General features: G+C 42.6%; 2 protein-coding genes across 5 annotated transcripts in view; one reads left to right on the forward strand and one right to left on the reverse strand.

Annotated features, from left to right (window-relative positions):
- dgkh (diacylglycerol kinase, eta) overlaps nucleotides 1-3,082 on the reverse strand; it is a 39,226-nt gene extending 36,144 nt beyond the window's left edge. For 2 of the 4 annotated variants that reach the window (XM_026376554.1, XM_026376550.1), the window contains exon 1: nucleotides 1,640-2,126. In XM_026376554.1, the coding sequence (XP_026232339.1) occupies nucleotides 1,640-1,921 (282 nt within the window). In that variant the 5' untranslated portion in view covers nucleotides 1,922-2,126. Of the gene's footprint in view, nucleotides 1-1,639; nucleotides 2,127-2,793 lie in introns of those variants that run through there. The other 2 variants (XM_026376552.1, XM_026376553.1) reach the window with 2 other exon arrangements.
- A 1,108-nt stretch (nucleotides 3,083-4,190) lies between these two features.
- The window catches only part of vwa8 (von Willebrand factor A domain containing 8), a 50,497-nt gene continuing 35,586 nt past the window's right edge, over nucleotides 4,191-19,101 (forward strand). The window contains exons 1-14 of the mRNA XM_026375985.1: nucleotides 4,191-4,465; nucleotides 5,095-5,172; nucleotides 5,268-5,398; nucleotides 5,813-5,923; nucleotides 11,946-12,113; nucleotides 12,454-12,618; nucleotides 12,954-13,003; nucleotides 13,089-13,197; nucleotides 13,294-13,398; nucleotides 13,487-13,615; nucleotides 14,605-14,739; nucleotides 14,938-15,015; nucleotides 17,438-17,598; nucleotides 17,699-17,812. Of these exons, the coding sequence (XP_026231770.1) occupies nucleotides 4,327-4,465; nucleotides 5,095-5,172; nucleotides 5,268-5,398; nucleotides 5,813-5,923; nucleotides 11,946-12,113; nucleotides 12,454-12,618; nucleotides 12,954-13,003; nucleotides 13,089-13,197; nucleotides 13,294-13,398; nucleotides 13,487-13,615; nucleotides 14,605-14,739; nucleotides 14,938-15,015; nucleotides 17,438-17,598; nucleotides 17,699-17,812 (1,673 nt within the window). The 5' untranslated portion in view covers nucleotides 4,191-4,326. The remainder of the gene's footprint in view (nucleotides 4,466-5,094; nucleotides 5,173-5,267; nucleotides 5,399-5,812; nucleotides 5,924-11,945; nucleotides 12,114-12,453; nucleotides 12,619-12,953; nucleotides 13,004-13,088; nucleotides 13,198-13,293; nucleotides 13,399-13,486; nucleotides 13,616-14,604; nucleotides 14,740-14,937; nucleotides 15,016-17,437; nucleotides 17,599-17,698; nucleotides 17,813-19,101) is intronic.

Consider the following 19,101-nt stretch of genomic DNA (forward strand, 5'->3'; position numbering starts at 1 on the left):
CTGTAATAAGGATTTTAAAAACGTCCACGTTAGGTTGACTTATTGTAGACGATAACAGATTAAACCAACTGCACAGCATATGTGCCGTTTCTACCAAACCAGCTGTCTCAGTCGGCCAATAAGGAACGAGAGATGTGGTTGTCTGTGGCAACCGAAGAACCTCAGAGATAGTGGACGGACAGGGATGTACACAGACAATGTGACAGGCAAGCGTGCACATGCATGTGCACACACACATGTGCACGCACAGTCCAGTGCTGAGCAAACAAGCTGCTGGAACAACACTCAGTGAGTCAGTGCTTGCATGATCCATTAGTAACTCAGAGCAAGTGCACAAAAAACCCACTGACCCACACGACAACAACCCGGAGACCTTTGTTAGCACGATGTAAGCGTGCTAAGAACGGTGTCACAATGACTGCAGAGGTCTTCCACATTTAATTTAGTCAAACAGATGAGGTCCAGCTCTCATCCAGCCAATCAGCATATCTTCAGTGCACGTACATCTCTGTAGTCGGTGTACTGTACGTCATGACTCACATCAACGTGACTTTCATCCGCTTTTCAAACTCCTGCTGGAACTCCAGAGGCGACAGGTGAGCGAAGACTCACTGTGAGCATGGAAAAATCAACGTGCAATAAAAAGCCGCCAGGAAATGTCAGCAAACATCATCTGATGAGGGACGGTCACCAGTGAGATCTGTGTTTACACAGCATCATCCATTGGACTGCATGTGTAGGAAAACGATGTGACACAACTCAGACTGCACTATTTAATAAGTTACATGATGGTTTGATGATTTGGTTTTGACATGTCACTGTAAACTCAGTATCTTTGTCAGTATCAACTTGTGACAGACGTTTGTTTCACATTTAGCTGAAATAAAAACCTGAATAATTAGAATTTCATCTCCCGCTTGTTGTGCACCACGTCCTCGACGTAGCATCACACTCACTGTTGAGGGAATCTGCATGAGAAAGGTTTGACAGACCTTCCCCTGCCCCAGGTTTCTAAATATAACCTGATGCTGAATAATGCAGGTGGCGTGAAGTAGAGCGGTCAATAATTAAGTGGATTCATTGGCGTGGGAGGACAGCACTCATTTACAGTGTAAAAGATAAGTGGGCCAAGAACGCTTCGATGTCAGAGGTAAGACTTAGCACAGCATCCTGCAGCAGAATGGGAACGGGTTCAAATCGTCCGTCTGTAGCTGCACACACCCTGTCCTGAAGGACTGAATGAAGAAGTCATACGAGGTTCACAGTGGGACCAGGACCCCTCTTTGCTGGAGCTGCAGCACTTTAAGATCAAACTGCAACAGGTTTAAGTGAAACCCCAGGTTTTAAAAGCTGAGCTGAGTCTTTTTTAGGCTGCAGGATTCCTTCAGTCCTGTAGTTCGTTTGTTTCTCGGCTTCACTGGGTTCTGTCTGCAGACCAGCTCAGCAGGTGGCTCTGATAAACCCTGTCTCAGGGACAGCCCAGCAGGACCAGGACTGATCATGTCCCTTCAGGAGAGTCCCTATCAACAAGCAGCCCCGATCCCAGAGCGTGTGACCCCCCCAACAGCACCCAGCCCTTCGAAATCCAAATCCACTCATGCAGGGAAGTCAAAGAAACACCGAGAGACGGGGGTCTTACCTTGCTCCTGATCTGTCCTGAGGTGGACACTTTCCGGATCAGTTTCTGGGGGCCTTCTTGTTCTGCCTCGCTGTCAGACGACTCGTCCGCAGCACCGGAGCCGGCGACAGCGCCCACCACATGGGCATGGATCCCCGCCGCGGACGCCGGTCCTTTCTCCGGCTCCTGTCGCGGGGAAGCATAAAACCAGTCGGGGTTATTCTTCGCCCGCTCCGCCGCTCCCCTCCTCTCCTGGAGGCGAGAGCTGCTCGGCGGCCGGGAAGCGTCTCTCCGCGCTGTCATGTCTACGGTGAAGGCTGTTTTCAGGAGTGTGTGTGTGTGTGTGTGTGTGTGTGAGAGAGTGTGTGTGGGCTGCTAAACTCACAGGGAGTGAAGCCTGTCCCTGCACAGCGCACTAACCCCCCTCCCCAGTCCCCTTGCCTGGTGGTTATGGCTCCAGCCTCGGTGGAGGCTCAGACCGCCTCATCCAGCCCGGAGCCGCTGGACGTGCCCGTGGTGTCGCAGACCCTGTCGGCTGTCTGACACCACGGTGCTGCCTCATCCGTGAAATACGACGAATCAAACTGCTCGGATCTCTCGAATCTACTGCAAAACTGGAAAGTAAGTAGGCGGAGGTCCCTAAAAATAAACCAGGCTTTAATCCACAAAACGTCCCGGTGGTTCCTGAACTGTGCACGAACCGGACCGTGCAGGATCCTTCATGTACAATAATGAGAATTAAAACTAAACCTCCTCATGAACCTGGTTCTGACTCTGCAGCACATCCTGAGGGGACCATGCATGAGTCCAGCAGCTCCATTAAAACCCGTTTCCATCCCGTAAAGGAGTCGAGGTCTGTGTAACAGGACTGAATTAAACCGAGACGGGGGCTTTATAAGGAAACGGGGGCAGGATGGAACTGGACCGACACTAAAAACCACTTAAGAGACTTCAGAGTGCAGGTTAAGGACTCTGTGTTTGGAAAACTAAATGAAACCCGCTGTAGGAGCACAAAGGCTCCAGGTAAGATCAGCTGTTCGAGACCTACAGTCCTACTAACCGGGACTTCAACACGCACGGACCGGGTTCTGTCTGGGACCGGGTTCTGTCTGGGACCGGGTTCTGTCTGGGACCGGGTTCTGTCTGCGACCGAGCGGACACCGAGTGGTACTAACCAGCTCCTCCCAGGCCGGGCTCCGGGTGTAGGAGTAGACGTCCTCCATAGTCCCGCAGCTGTGCGTCCGCTCCGGGGGCAAAGAACCGAGATGAGGGAGGTGGAGGAATTCACCGCCGGCCTCTCCGCCTTCCACCGCTCATATGCGCACGGAGCAGCTCGTCGTCCCTCCACCTCCTCCTCCACCTCCTCCTCCACCGGTGCTGCTCTGCTCCTCTGCTCTGCTCCACGTGATAAATGTCAAACCGGCCTTCACGCACGCACGGAGCCCGTGCGGGCTTCACGCGCACGCTACGGGGGTTTATCACAGGAAATGGACGCGTGTGCGCGTGCTCGTGTGTAGGTCTGAGTGGAGTGACGTCATCTATCTGAAGCCCTTTGTCTTTGATCGACTCTTTACAAATGTACAAATATTAAATATTAATGGAGTTGATTCAGGACAGAACTTCTTTTTACTTTGTTCAGATCATTATTTATAATAATTAATAACTATTTTTAGTTTGAATTAATTTCTCTTTATAAGTAAACTTGACTCAGAGCTCGTTTGTAGTTATGTGAATGTAATGATAGAAACAGTAAATGAGGAACACCAAGCTGACAATAACTTTTATTGTATTTTATAATTCTCTCAAAACAATTCATTACAAATTATTTTATGACAACTGCACCTAAGATAAAACTGGAAAACCATAATATATAGGCTAAGTTAGGTTTGATTTACACTAAAGAGTAGTGAATGGAGTGAAATGAGAACTGCCAACACATCGTGCTGTCCCAATAAAATAAAACAAAATTGATATAACTGAAATGAAAGTAATGTAAGTCGTTCAAAAATATGAATTACACCCCAATCTTTGTGCATATCACTAATTATCAATATTGATGACTTGTGTGTTTTACATTTTGTATATTTGTGCATCAAACACTCATTTTTTGTGAAACCCTAACAGGCAACAAACCTCCAATGCAGATTTTCTCTGGGAAAATAATAGTACATAACAGGCCAGGAGTGGGTGAAATCACCTGAAAACGTGGGCTTGATTAATGTTAGACTTTGTTACTGCAAAACAGTGTTTGTGTTGCACAAACATACGCAAAAATCAATTGAGGCCAGAATTAGTTATGTTCTTATCTAAATACAGTCTATAGCCATGATTTAAACCTGATAACTGTCAGGAAAGTGAGGTTGTTGATTAAATCCCATGACAAATTAATAAATATTGTAAGTTTACTCGTACAGTACATTTACTATGAGATTAGATTTTATTATGTGCATTAGAAAAGAAGCTTTTACTGTCATTGGATGTTCATGTTGTGTTTTGTTTCGGAACGAACGGAGCACGGGTCAACAACCCACTCCGGAAGACTTTATTGACGGACCGCTGAGTCCCACTTTTATTACCTTCCGACTCCCACACAAGCTGAGCTGACAGATGTTATGAAATGGGAATAAGGCCGCTCAGGACATAGCTTCACAGAAATAGTGCGAGCTTTATTTCGTACTATGGTTTGTGTACTAACAGGATAAGTAGAAATGCACCCTCAGATATTGACTAGCGGCTCAGCAGCGGCCGTCGCTGCGCGGAGAGTGCGGAACATTTTGGGTTCTGTCCTGGGAAGAGACGGTTGGATGTGGAGAACACATGAGGTCAAACTGCTCAACACGTCCTCAGGTAGGTAAAGAGTAGTTTAGTATATGGAAGCAGCCAACTAGCTAACCTGACCTAGGTAAAGAAGTAGATATAATCAACATAACTGCTTTTTTAATAGGACAAGTAGAGATGATGTGCAATTAGCATTTAACGTGTGACACGATTTGTGTCTGAACTGAATAAAGTTAGGTTAAAGGTCATTTTAACTCATTGTTATTAACTAACTAATTGTCTTTTTAATGTCAAACTTTTGACGTCCTGATTATTTAGCTGCAATGTGGTGTAATGATTTATAAACGTCTTATAAGATTATGCTAATTATATGAGGTCCTTATTAGATAATTTATACCTGTGACTTTTCTACTGTCAGATGTCAAAATGTCATCAGTGGAACAACATCAGTCAAAAATGTTTTTAATCCTTTAATAAAATATGCTTAATGTGACTGCATTAATGACAAAGTCTGAAAACTGGGACTAGCCTTAGTTATCAGCAATCAATAAATCTGCTTTTTATATTGTTAGTGTGTCAAAGGTAACGGCACCAGTAAAAGTTAAATATCTGTAGAAACTAAAACTACAGTGTCCTGACGATCACTGGAGTCGGATGTGGAAGACTTTCTTATGTGTTGGTTAATCTCCTTTTTGCAGGTGACACGGTGAACATTGGCGAGGTCTCCTACAAACTCAAAACACCCCAGAATCCAGAACTTGTTCCTGTTAAACACAGTATGTTGTTTTCTAATGGAGTATTTAGAGATACCCGTTATAAATGTTTCTGCATCAAACGGAAGATTAAACGGGACTTTGTTTGGTTCTGCTAGTTTCAGACTCCCTACCCCAGACGGTGGCTCAGCACCTAAGATGGATTATGCAGAAAGATCTTTTGGGCCAGGATGTGTTTCTCATTGGTCCACCAGGGCCACTGAGGCGATCTATAGCTATGCAGTACCTTGTGAGTACGCACATAGAATACAGACAGACCACACAGGGCTGTGAAGTGATTGACACTGATAAAGCTGAGATGTTTTTCTGTTAGTAACTGTCCCCATTGAAGTTAAGTTCCCCACTGATATTCTTTAGACTTATGTTACGAATGTCATCATCATCATGAATATTTCTTTCAGGGTTTGAACATGTGCAATATTTGTCTATTTTCTCTGTGTATTCTTAAATAATTATATATTATATTATTAAAGTAGTAATTGTATAAACATTGGTCTTGATTACTTTGAGTAACTTCGAGTTGCTTATTAGAGGGATCTGTTTCCACAGATTAAACTGTATGTGTGTACATGTTGAAGTTTAAATCTCTGATGTTTTTGAGTGAAGGGAACTCTAAGGGCTGTCATGTCCTATTGTTGAGCAGGAGTTGACCAAACGAGAGGTAGAATATGTAGCTCTGTCCCGGGACACCACAGAGACTGACCTGAAACAGAGGAGAGAGATCCGCTCAGGAACGGCCTTCTACATAGACCAGGTAAATCCACTCAGTGCTTATTGTTTCACTTTGGATTTATACACTGTCTAACATGCCGGGACATTAATGCAAGCTCCTGATAATGTTCTTTGATTGTGAATGTCTCTGTACATTTGGTAAACCCAATAGACTTGTGGTCTCTCTCAGCATGCACTCTGCCTTAATGAATGGTTCTTTTACTTTTTGAAATTCTCTGTTCTGAGTCACACAAGCATTTGGAGTATGTTCTAATAGATCAGTGGAGTGCTGAAGGGGCTCACACAGGACATGAAGTAGAACAGGTGAAAACGGGAACAGATCCCATTGAATTTAGTTCTAGTTCAACACGACAAACTGTTTCTTTTAAACTTGACATTAGGAGTACACAGCCCAGTACAAAGATATTTTGGTTTTCATAGTGCACTAGATGTCTGTGGTTAAAAGTTCCTTCATGGAAATTCTGATTTGAATTTCCATGATAAAGGTAAAGCCCCAGCAAGTTTAACAAATTACCCCACTGAAAAAAACCATTTTAAATTGTGACCTATGAACATGAACTAGTTCATTTTCATCTGTGTAAATTAAACTTTGAGCTAGCTCTGCCCACTGACCTATCAAAACCTGCCGGGCTGCTCCATCCTCATTCAAACAAGCAAACCAAACCAAAACAATGCTTGTGTGCAACAGGATTTTAAAATGCTGTGTCCTATTTGACCATTCAGCCACGTGTAGCTCTGCAGGCTCTTCCCTGATGGTTCCTGGAACTTCAGAAAACACTAAATTCCTTCAAAGGCTCCTAGTCCCTGGGAAAGTTCATATGGTGGAAACAGGCTTGTGGTTATCCCTAAAGTTCTATTTTGGGGCTTGTTTGAGGTTCTTGGTGTTTTGCCTCATCTGAAAGGCTTCAGCTCTGACTGACTGGTGCAGAGTCTCAGGCTTTTAACCTCTGTTGTTAAATCTTTAACACCATCAGGGGCATTGAGGTCTCATGTGGGGTGTTGTTCCATCACAAGTGTCATGAGGGTCACATGAGTCAGGGTGTCGATGGTTGTCAGTAAACTGACTGAGGAGGGATGTGAGGACTGCACTGTAAGTAGCACGTTAGGATAAATAAAATGACAACACACACAGTCTTTAACACTGTGAAGACCAAGATGTCATGAATCAAAGCACAACTATACATTTTTTTCCACTTCTTCTGAAATGACCAATAGAGTAGAGTTGAGAAGAGTTGGAACAGCATTTAAATGTACTTTATCATCTCTACTTCTATCTGTACGCCAACACAAGCTGGTCAGTTATGGGAGCAGCAGTGGGCTTTCTTTCATGATTCCATTCAGTTTCTCTTTATTCCACTTTTTGATTGATCAAGCTCTCTGCAAACGTGCGTCTTCACACTACTACTGTCTTTGCAACTTCAGTAACCATGGAGATGAACAGTTCCTCATTATCCAAACTGGTTTCTCTGAGGACGACTTTCTTTTCTCCATTCATCTCCATCCATTCCTCATGGGTACAGAAAAACCACCATTGAAAAAAGAAACGAAATCCACATAAGACTGATCACTGGCTCCTTCAATCCCTGTCACTGGGATTGAAGGAGCCAGCAGTGACATATGATGATAAGCTGATAATTAACGTTTACTTAGTCGTGTCATTATCCACAGCTAATTAGCACTTGGCTTCATCCGTGGAAAAAATAAATTGGTTACATAACAGTTGAAACATCAACTCCATGGAAACAGGGTTTTAAAAGTTTTTCTTGTTTTAGTCTCTGCACATTTATCCTGAAAACTTCTTGTTCTCCAACAGGAAAACTGGCGGCTAATTCATATCTAAGTTTCTATAAGTGTCACAGTTTTCCACTGTGGTACAGTGGCAACTGAAGAAGGCAGTATTTAAAGAATGCTCTTTAACATGCGCTCATAGATGGGGGAGTAGGGGGAACATTCGTTGACAGGTTTCAAGGTGATGAAGAGGACCCTGCATTGGATGCACTGAGGGGTGAGGAGACATGTTTTTGAGAAGTTCTGGAAGGTCAGCCAATGAAAGCACTGTTGTATTAATCAAGTCTGGATGTGATAAAAGCGTGGCTGAGCTGAGAATGACCATGAAGCTCAAAAGTTGTTTTTTGTTGACTTTAAGATGAAAGAAATGCTGTTTTACCTGGATGTTTAATGTGGTGCTCAAATGAAAGAGGACTCTGAAGTTTTGGATCTGACCAGAGGAGAATTCTTACTGGTAGATCTTGTGCATTTTGGGCTTTTGATTAGTTGATGAACAGTGGAACCCATTGGAACCACCTGATTTTCTGCACGAATTGGTCCAATGTGATCTGATCTTCATCTAAGTGTAGACAAACACAATGTGTTTAAGCTTAAGCTAATAACACGCAAACAATTTGAATATTACATGTCCCTTTTAAACATAACCATTAACCACTAAAAGTCCTGGAAGAAAGAATACTTAGGATGAAGACCAGATTACATTTTATAATTAATTCATGCAGAAACCAGGTCATTCCAGGGTTCACACAGTTGCTGGTTAAATATAGAGTTCTTAGTGGATGCATCACTCGTCCTTGAGAAGTACTTTGAGTACTGTGCTGCACCTCAGCCGTTTCTTCTGAGTGGTTTTATAATTAAATAGAAAGCAAGAGGGCTGTTTTTGTGCCAGTGCAGATTAAGCATTAGAGTTTTTACCCTGCTGATGTAACAGTTGGTTTGGCTTCATCTGATTTTTCTGATTTGATAGTTTCATCATGGTGATATTTGTTTTATTCTAAAAAACACTGTACTCATGTTTAAAGATTCACCTTTCATACACCATCACAGAGAAAACGTCTAATGTTTTTCATGTTGAACATACAATACAGTTAGGTTCCTGAGTATTTGAACAGTGATTTATCACTTTGACTCTGTACATCAAGTCTGCACTTTGGACTTTAATTTTAATATATCTTGATCTTAGTCTGAACATGGTGCTGAAACAGTTCTTATATTTATGGACGTAACTGTAATTTTCCATCTCTATAACATGAGTTAGTTATTTAGATTATTTAATTTCTGCTTCTTAACTGCAGTTTATTTTCAATTCATGTAATTACACACACTACCAAACAAGGTGCACTTTGATTACAGTTTGCATAATTGTCAAAAAAAAGAAGTTTTATTTTACTACCAAGTTTCATCCCTCAATGCTTTGGTCATGTAATGTAAAGAACTCTCATCAAATAGTTAGTGTTTGTCCTGTGAGGTGCTGGTAAGAGTCCTCTCTGAATTGTAGAGACATCTAGGAAGAAAAGATTTAAAGTAAGAAAGCTTTGGAAATTATTTGTGATTATTCCTAAAGATTAATTAACGTGACTGTGCTCTCTAGAAGCAGCATGATAACTATAGATCAGCTTTTCTGCACAAGCGGCAGACAGTTTTCAGGTGTCATGGGCAGCTGCAATAAAATTAATAGGGGAAATTTGATTAGGTGTGTCAATAAACAGACACGACAACACTGTTGACTGCTGTCTCAATAGGCTACGCTGCATAAATCAGGTCTTTATTGGACAGCGACAGTAAAGAGATGTCAGGAAATGAGGAGAGAGTGGGAGAGAGAATGATGTCCTGTACAAGGCCCTAACCCTCCCTGTGACATCACCTTCTGTGAAAAAGACCTTGACCTGTCAATTGAATGCTTTGCTGAATAAAAGGTTCATTCAGACTGAAGCCAATCCAACAATTGATCACACTGTATTAACCCAGGGAACAATAATAACACCCATCCATCATCAGTTGCCATTAATGGTCCAGAATTCATTCTTTATTGTATTTGTACTTCTCTGTACGTCCTGGGTAACGATACTTTCACAGCTGCTGCATCAGTGCAGTGACACCGAGTGAGGTGCAGTAGTGCTGCTGTAAAGTTGTCTTACCTTTTTGTTTTGTTACACCTCACTTCTAAATGCTAAAAATAAAAATAAAGAACTCTTATTAAATAGGGGAACATGGCTATGTTCTGGTCCAGACCCTTAGACCTGGTCTGATACATGTCGTGTTTCCTGCATCAGGGAGAGCTCGCCAACCCCTCCGACTCCCGGAGGCTCATTCACCTCCCACTTTCTCATCAAGACAAAAACAGGTGTCTGTCGTTTCCTTGGAAACGGCTCGTGAATAGATACGGCATTATTGATGGTACTAATAGGTGTGAAGAGATTGCTTATTTTTGGTTTTCCCCACATCTTATAGAGCTGTGTGCCGTAGGGGCAGGGTGTGTGTCTGTGGTTTGGAAAAAGCTTGTAGCAGATGTAGCTGATTTTTCTTTCCTGTATTAAAATGTGCACATAACAGTGCGTAAGGGATTAGAGATATGTGGGTGCAAATAAGCAAGCTTTTTCTTTTTGAGAATAGTTTGGTGCCGTAGGAGGTGTGTGTTCGCTTGTTAACTAGAACATCCAAGTATTCCTCAGGGCTCCGTGCTGATTTGGAGCCCTATATTCAGACTTAATGTGTCAGTCCCTGTGCTTACCCTTTCCCTCCCCTCCTTTCTCACTGCACTTTACTCTCTTCAGTTTTCGCTCTTTCTTCTTTTTTCTTTCCTCCTTAAGCCCATGAATCACATTAATGATCCCAAGGTTTGGATGAAGGATGGAGTCACATGGATTTAATCACTTACTGGTTGTATTTTTTGACAGTTAGCAGGCTATTACATAATGCAGCTTATCTCAAACCCACACCACAAGTAAAAGCTCCATCTCCACTGAAGCTGAATGCACATGTAATAGTTGTTAATAATATAATAATAATAATAAGCTCTTTAGCAAGTTATTTAAAATCATTTTTTTTTGCCTGTATGTTGGCCACATGGAACAAGTAAATATTCACACAATCATGTTTAACAAACATGTTTCACATGAGCACCAAATCAAACATTAACAGGAAATGTCACCAGGAACAAAACAGAATTCTTTAATAATAGTTATTAAAGTGCAACTGGCTGGAGTGAGCCTATAGGAAGAGTGTGAGCACGGTTAATGCTGAATTAACACACAACTGCACACGTGGAGGGAAAGAGCAGGACCACCTTGTTGTAGAATGTGTAACCAGGTGGTGCGCAGACAAATAATTAGTTAAAATGGAATGAATGATCCCAATGACATCAAAACATTAGGGAACAAATTAAGAAACCAGCATGCTGCAGTGGTGTTTTTAGCCGGTCGGCCCCTCTGATGGATTGTCCAATAACTTCTCTTCGTTCTTTCCTCACGAGATTCTTGTACAGTTGGCGTCACACAGAACACGAGGCCCATCCGTGCCTCCCCCGTCTCCATCGCCGTCCTGCATCACTTACATTTCTAACAATTATCTGATTATAGCTTTGGTGCTGAAAATGGCTCAAGAGTTAAATATAGAGCATCTGGTCCTCACTATAGTTTTATGGCTCTGCTTCCCGCACAACCTTCCACGTATTTGCATGTTAACCTAATTACACAGCCGCCTGCTCTGCGGTCCACCCAGACAGCTAAAGTTTCCTGCCTCTTGACGTCAGACGTGCTTTTAGATTTCTGCAGAAATGTGCGTCCACACACACACACACACACACACACAGACACACACACACACACACACACACACACACACACACACACATACATATATATAAGTTTGATCCTACTTTTCGTGGTAGAAAATAGACCTTCCTAAAACAGCTCAGACTGTTTTGAAGCTTGGAGTTTGGAGGATGTTCTGATACAGTAAGCTGAGGACATCCTCAGGAAAGGCTTTATGGCAATTAGACTTTCATTAGAGCATGGGTGGTAAGACCTTATGTACCGACAATGCTTTTAGCCATGTTGACATTTACACACGGGCAGAGGTTGACCTGGACTACAGAGAAGCAGATTTGACCTGAGGTGGAACTGATTTCAGTGGTTTAGGGTTTAGTCTTAAAATTAGCCACATCCTGACACTACCCTCTCCCCTGCTTCTAATCAATCATTGAATATTGATTGAGCTCACTGATTAGTCTCGACTTCCAATACGCTTCTATCCAGTGTGCTGTGAGGGCTGCAACACAAGGCCGAGTCCTGGTCCTGGAGGGCCTAGAGAAGGCAGAGAGAAATGTTCTGCCTGTCCTCAACAACCTGCTGGAGAACAGAGAGATGCAGCTGGAGGACGGACGCTTCCTCATGTCCGCTGAGCGCTACGACAAGCTGCTGCAGGTCAGTGACGTACACTCGCCCACATACAGTAGGATATGGTCTTTAAGGCGTTCTCTTTCATTATCCTGGCTGTTGTTTATAGAGCTGTATTTATCTTGGTATTCACACTTTCTGGAGGCACTGGATTTTCACACTACTCCTACAGTGCTCATCTTGGGTTTAGAAGGAAAAGTTGTCTTGCCATAAATACTATGTGCCATTCAGAGCTTGTACTTGTTACATGCAGCTGTGTAGCTGCAGACATTTGCATTAAAACAGGATTTAATGTAAAATATGTAAAAGGACAGGAGTCTGCTCCAGACAGTTGAAATGAACTGATGTGTTTTACACCCTGATGCAGGAGCACACCAAAGAGGAGCTGGACAGCTGGAAGATTGTCCGTGTAAGCGAGGACTTTCGGGTCATAGCTCTGGGTCTTCCTGTTCCTAAGTATAAGGGCAATCCACTAGATCCTCCTCTTCGCTCACGCTTCCAGGCTCGAGACATTTACTACCTACCATTCAAGGTCAGTCCGTTTACAAGAGCAAAAATATCCAACCATTAGGCCACTGGACCCCCAGCCATGAGGGGAAACAGACTGGGCAAACGTAACTAGTGATTCAGCTGGATCCAGGTGAATCTGTGAACACAGGAACTCCCTCTGTCAAAAGCGGCTCCTGTTAATGCAGAGAATATGCTGTATCTGGGCTCTTTGTTTAGTAGCTTGCAATGAAAACATTAAATCAATATTTCATGTTTGATCATTCTTGCCTCATTTTCAGATTTTTGTAATCTGTTAAATTGTGTCCTTAAACTCTAAACTGACTGTTTTCAGCTACTCTCATCTTTGTTTTCTTTCAGGACCAGCTGGAGCTGTTGTACACAGCTGGACCACATATTGCTGCAGAAAGGTAAATAGAAGTAAAGATTAGACTTTTTGAAATTATGTTTAAATCCTTGTTTTTTTCATGTGCAGTGTTGTTTCTCATATGTCAGGGTGTCCCAGCTGCTGTCATTAGCCACTACACTTTGCTCCCAGGAATCATCAACCCTGGGTCTTCCTGACTTCCCTGTTGACAACCTGCTTCCTGCCCTGCACGTGCTGGTGAGAATATGGGCCATCCCCATACAGATGAAAACCCACGATTAAACACAATCAGGCTTTTTTTATCCAGCTCTTGTCTTTTGTGCATTTTTGCAGAACGCTTTCCCCATGCTGTCCTCCCAGCAGCTGGTCCAGAGACTTTACCCCTACAGCAGTATCTTGGGCAAGGATGGGTGCAGCGCTGTGGAGGGTGTACTCAGTGTAAGTCTACATGTGAACCCCCTCTTAAATGTTCCTAACTGTGCATGCTTGTTTTTATGGTTTGAACATCTTTTCACATCTTTTGTAGAGATTTGAGCTCCTGGATGGTCGTCGTCACTCCGCACCCAGCGCCATTTTAAACGTGTCTCCGACAAAGGATCCTGAGGGCCATGCAGATGTCACGATACGTGTTGGTGCCAAGGACGTCACAGTTCAGGTACCACTACTTCAGGCTGACTGTGTACGGTGTAAAGCTAAGTGTATAGTCTGTTCTTCTGAAAAAAAGTTCAGTCCAACACTCAGGTAGTGCTTTTCTCCTTCTACACCTTTCAAGTAGGAGAAACACGAGTTATCTTCCTGCAAAATAATAAAATAAAAAAAGGACCACAACAAGCTGCACCACTTTTGAAATTTTCCTGATGAGGCATCGAGCTGTGCAGAGGACAGAAGAAAACCACTTCGCACTTGAGATCTGCACCTGGTGGAATTGAGGGGTAGATCGTGGACTGGGGATTAAATAATGTTTATTGGATCACCTGTGTGCAGTGAGCAATTGTCTGCTTGTAAGAAACAAAATGACTCAATGATTAAAAAAAAAGGGTCTAGTAAGTATAAGCATTAGTAATGGTCAGACGTGCTGAAGATGGAGTTTGTTTTATGTAAATCAAATGAAGAAAAGAAATAAACTCTGCAATTTGAAGAAAGACATGAATGACAAAATCATCAGTGAGTCAGACATTTCACAGAGATGTCCACTGTCCCACGACGGGCCACATGCAGACAGACAGACAGACGCACTGTATAAGTAGCTTGACCATCTTATCTCTGATACTCTGGAGTTGACTCTGAAGGGAACATCTCTATCAGTCTTTAATCCCTCTTCTTGGATGAGAAACCAACAGTGTTGGTGAATGAGTCACTGTGTGGGGTTTGGAAGAACCGAGATGTCCCAGACTTCTTAGAACAGTGGAGCCAATCATCCAGCCAAACAAATATTCTCATTAACTCCTAGAAGTTGTATTATCTCTTTGTGTGAATGTGACTCTGTTGGATTCTCTATGTCTCATGGGTTGTTTCATAACACTGTTGTTGCAGATAAGTGAATCATGTTTTATTTAAAGTGACATTTCCAAAGCTTTTTTGATGGTATGATACAGTTGTCAGTGTTTTTTTCATGACCTGTATCTTGTCTCCATCAAACCTCAGGCCCCAGCGGGCACTAAGGAGCCACGACCACCCAACAGCAGCCCCAACTTCATCAGTACATCTAACCACTCCCAGCTGATGGCTGAGATGATGCAGTCACACATGGTGAAGGACATATGTCTGATAGGAGCCAAGGTAGTTAACACAAACTGAAACTAAGAAGAACATCTAAAAACCTCCCATTCTTTATCTTTTAATGTTTGTTTTAGAAATGAATACTGAAAAATTGTTGTTGTTTTTGTTTTGTAGAAACACAGAGACAGATTTGTGCCCATATGCAGGGCACACTGAATGTGATCTCTGGGTTTTACAACAATAACTTTTGTTTTTTAGGGTTGTGGAAAGTCAGTGATTGCCAGAGAGTTTGCGGAGATGCTGGGTTACAGCATAGAGCCCGTCATGCTCTATCAGGTAAATCGAAACTGCTACTTGAAAGTCGCTATCTGCATTTGTCATCTATGAAAATTGAGCATGTGCATGTGATGCAAGAGTGTGTAAATTCCAAACTGAGGGCTGAACTTTTTACTCTCAAAGCCGTGAAATGATCAGAGATGGATGTGTCTGTGACCATTTCTTCATCTTTGAACTGTATAGTAAAAGGTTTTTACAGTTCTTCACACTTTCATACTTTTATAGTTTTATATCTATATGCGGGACAAAGTATATCTACAGTATACACAAAGAGAGAAGTCGAGTGAATGCACACTAGAATTTAGGGTCTGCTTGCTACCACATGCTACATAACAAATGATATAAATAACGTCACAGGCAGCCTTGAACAGAGCCGTGTATATGCAGTCATAAAGCAAGCAAGAGTCGTAACTGTCACTTTGGTAGTAAATGTGTTTTTCATTGGCTGAGAGGCACACAGATGTGACCTGCAATGTCACATAGGAGGTTTTAGGCAGTAAGGAGGGAGCAGAGACATAGTGAGGAAGGAGTATTGTTCTGATAGGAGACCGTCTGAAATAGAAACAGTTTCATTAGAAAACAAAAAACAGCTGTATTCACCTCACCTGCTACATGAGCAGTTATCCCATGATCCATTCCATCAAATTGATTTATTACAGACTCATGAAGGTTAGAGTTCATATATATTTTTGTCTTACCAGAACATCAGCTATTTGTCCATATTATACGATTAGTGGATGCAGGTGAATTGGTGGTGATGATGTTAGTTGCAGCTCTACATCCAGTGACGGTACAGTATAATGGGTTGGAGGAAGTTTGACTAAAAGATTCACATCTGACTTCCATTACCTGAACCTCAGACGACCAGTTGAGCCAGAAATTGACATTGAATGGACAACGGAGCAGAGAAATGCTGCTATAATATAGATGTCTGAGTGTTAACCTTTGTATATCCTCCCCCTGTGATTCTCTGGAATGTAGTGAGCTGGGTGATGATCGTGCAGGAAGCGGGTGTGCTCAAGCCTCATATTAATGCATCATGCTGCAGCTATTTTTAAACGGGCTGAGGTCAGGGGTGACTTGTGCTGCGGGAATAGCTGAATCCTTTGGTGACTATTAATCTGGTCAGCTCTGAAAATAGCAGTTTTGGAAACCGCAGTGACATGTATGGCTACAGTGGAATATAAATATATTATCATACTGTATATTCCCTTCAATGGCAAAAGCATGCAGCAATAACAAAAGCTGTTACTTTGTAGGGAACAAATCTTTATTTTGCAAGGAAATGAAGGGAAATTGGAATTGTATTCATTTCTGAGTCGAGTGTCCTCTGCTAACCCAGTCGTTGCTAACTTATGTGTCACATATTTGACATTAAGTAGACATATTTATGGAATAAGTTTGCAGCTCCAGCCTCATGGACTACACATTATATCTATACAGTATTTAGCCTCCAGACTGAAAGAACCTTGTCGGTTTGTGGTTGTATTTTATTTTCTTTGTCTCTTTTTGCTTGTTTGGTGTCTGTTTTTTGGTTTTGGTAAGTTTTGTATGTTTTAACTGCCCTGACAGCTCCTGTATCCAGGGGTTCACTGGAGGGTTCTTTTCTCTCTTGTGACCTGCTAGGTTTTATAGAATTTGTGTGAGTTGTAGAAGCGCAGTCATAAAGATCACAGAACAAATAAAGATATCATAAACTAAACAGTTTAGTATATGTCACAAGCTGGCACCATTATCCAAATGAGTTTGTTTCCTGGTGATACAGCGTGGAGGGAATCATTTATTACCTTTCGTAGAAAACCCTGAATGTGGAACTTGCTAATCCTGACAGCTGCATCATGTTGACTTAGATATGTGTCACCCAGTTTCTCGTAGCTCTGCGGTTTTGCAAGTGAAAGTGTTTAGATGTGCGCACATCTGGAACATGCAGGCTGTTGTCATGCTGAAAGTGGCAGAGAGTATGTTGTGAGAGGAGCAGCCGTGACTTTCTCCAAGCTTTGTCTTTGTGACCTCACTATTGTCCATTCAGCTCTTATCTTCAGTTCATTCTACATCATGATGGCACCAAATGGAAAACGAAGAGCCTGTTTTGACTTCATGCAAAGTGGAACAAGTCATACCACCCCACTTGTCTTCCCTGCTCAACCCGCTGTCTCTGGCGTGACATGGTAGCATAATAACGAATGTGGCAGCCTTACTCAGCAAATTCTGACAGCTGAGATGTTGAATCAGGGTCAGATCATGTGGGGATAAAGTTAAAGGAGAAAAAATGAAAATCTATGTATGAATTCAGAAGATCTCAGATTATTTCCCACAGTTTCACTGTGTAGCTTCCTAATCTCCATTAGTTTACTTCTCTTTTACTTCACTCTCCCGCTCTCACTTGCTTCTCTCTGTGGAACCTCTCCCCCTTCACTTCCAGGACATGACAGCCCGGGACCTTCTCCAGCAGAGGTACACCCTTCCTAACGGAGACACGGCATGGAGGCCATCTCCACTGGTCAGTGCTGCTATCGAGGGCAAACTGCTTCTTCTTGACGGCATACACAGGGTCAACCTGGGAACTTTGGCTGTACTGTCAAGGTACAGATGTTTTACCTAAGTCTTCTTTTAGTTTCCTTTTGCTTGCACAGAAGATGCTTGCAAGCACAATCAGCTCATATTACTGTGGTTTGCGTCCAAGGTTGCTGCATGACAGAGAGCTGGATCTGTATGATGGCACCAGGCTGCTGAGATGGGACAGATACCAGATGCTAAAGAAGCAGCTGCAATTCAGTGACCAACAATTACAAGAAAGGTATTTACTGTACACTCGCATGAGCTGACAGAGGGTTGTGGGTTATGTGTAGGAAAGGTCAGGGCCATTTTGGGAACATTTCTGAATCTGGAACCAAAGATGTGTGCTGGCTTTCACATACATACCACAGCAATACCAGAAGAAGAATGCGAGAGGAAAACCACAGAGAACAGGGCAAAGATACTATTTAGTGAGTGGCTGGACAACTTTAAGTCACATCTTGAGATCGGAGTGTTGTGGACAGAGAGTGTCAGCAGATCAAGAAAGGTCACACAGTGTGAGCACCTATGTTAGAGACGTAGCAGAGACAAGACAAGAGCAGAAGTAGCAGGAGAAATTTGAGAGAGTGACCAGGTTAACGAATAAGAACGGAATAGAGCGCTCAGCCACGACAGCAGAGACAGATTGAGATGGTCGGACAGTTCAAGGGAGATTGTAGAAGATTTGGAGATGGAGCTAGGACACCAGAGAGAGTTATAAAGAGGAATATGGCTCTGTTAGGTAGAAAGATGTTATGATCGAGTGAGGGAAAGATGATCGCTGTGGTGACCCTGATGGACAAGCCGAAAGAGAAGAAGAATCTTTGAGAATTTTCAAAATGAGGAAGAGATGAGTTAAAAAAATACTTATTTAAAATAGAAAAAAGTCACATACTGTAAATGAGCAGAGGAGTGATGGATGTTATGTGTGTGTGTCTTCCTTTTGGATCATGTTCTCTAACCTCCTGTATAGTCAGTGTGGGAGGGAGTGTTACCAGGTGTTCAGACTGAAAATAGCCCAAAGCTGAAAGAATGCTTAGGTCTGCAGTGTTGCCGAGTGTTGAAAATATGATCTGGGACGGAGTTTTGTGAGTTGGAACATTTACTGTATTAGTCACCAAAACAATGGCCACATGTTTATAGAACTATGAGATAATTTTTTCCTGCTTGGGATTAAAATACTGTAAATGAATGGCCATTGTAGCTCTTGACCTTTATTTAGTGTGTGTGTGTGTGTGTGTGTGTGTGTGTGTGTGTGTGTACTGTACATCTTAAAAACCCACCTAAGCTGGCAGGAAGGATGTTTGTGGTGTGGCATCTGGGCTGAAAGAAACCCGCTTCCCTTTCCTCCACTCCTGTGGCTCAGACTGTCTGTGTGTGTGTGTCTGTGTGTGTGTGTCTGTGTGTGTGTCTGTGTGTGTACCAGGATGGTATTGTCCATTACTGTAGCGGTTTCACTTTTGCTCTAAATATCCAGTCCAACATTCCTCATGTTCTGTAGATAGATACGACAAAGAGATGGATGAGAAA

Source organism: Anabas testudineus, chromosome 21 (assembly GCF_900324465.2).
Source record: "Anabas testudineus chromosome 21, fAnaTes1.2, whole genome shotgun sequence".
Lineage (NCBI taxonomy): Eukaryota > Metazoa > Chordata > Actinopteri > Anabantiformes > Anabantidae > Anabas > Anabas testudineus.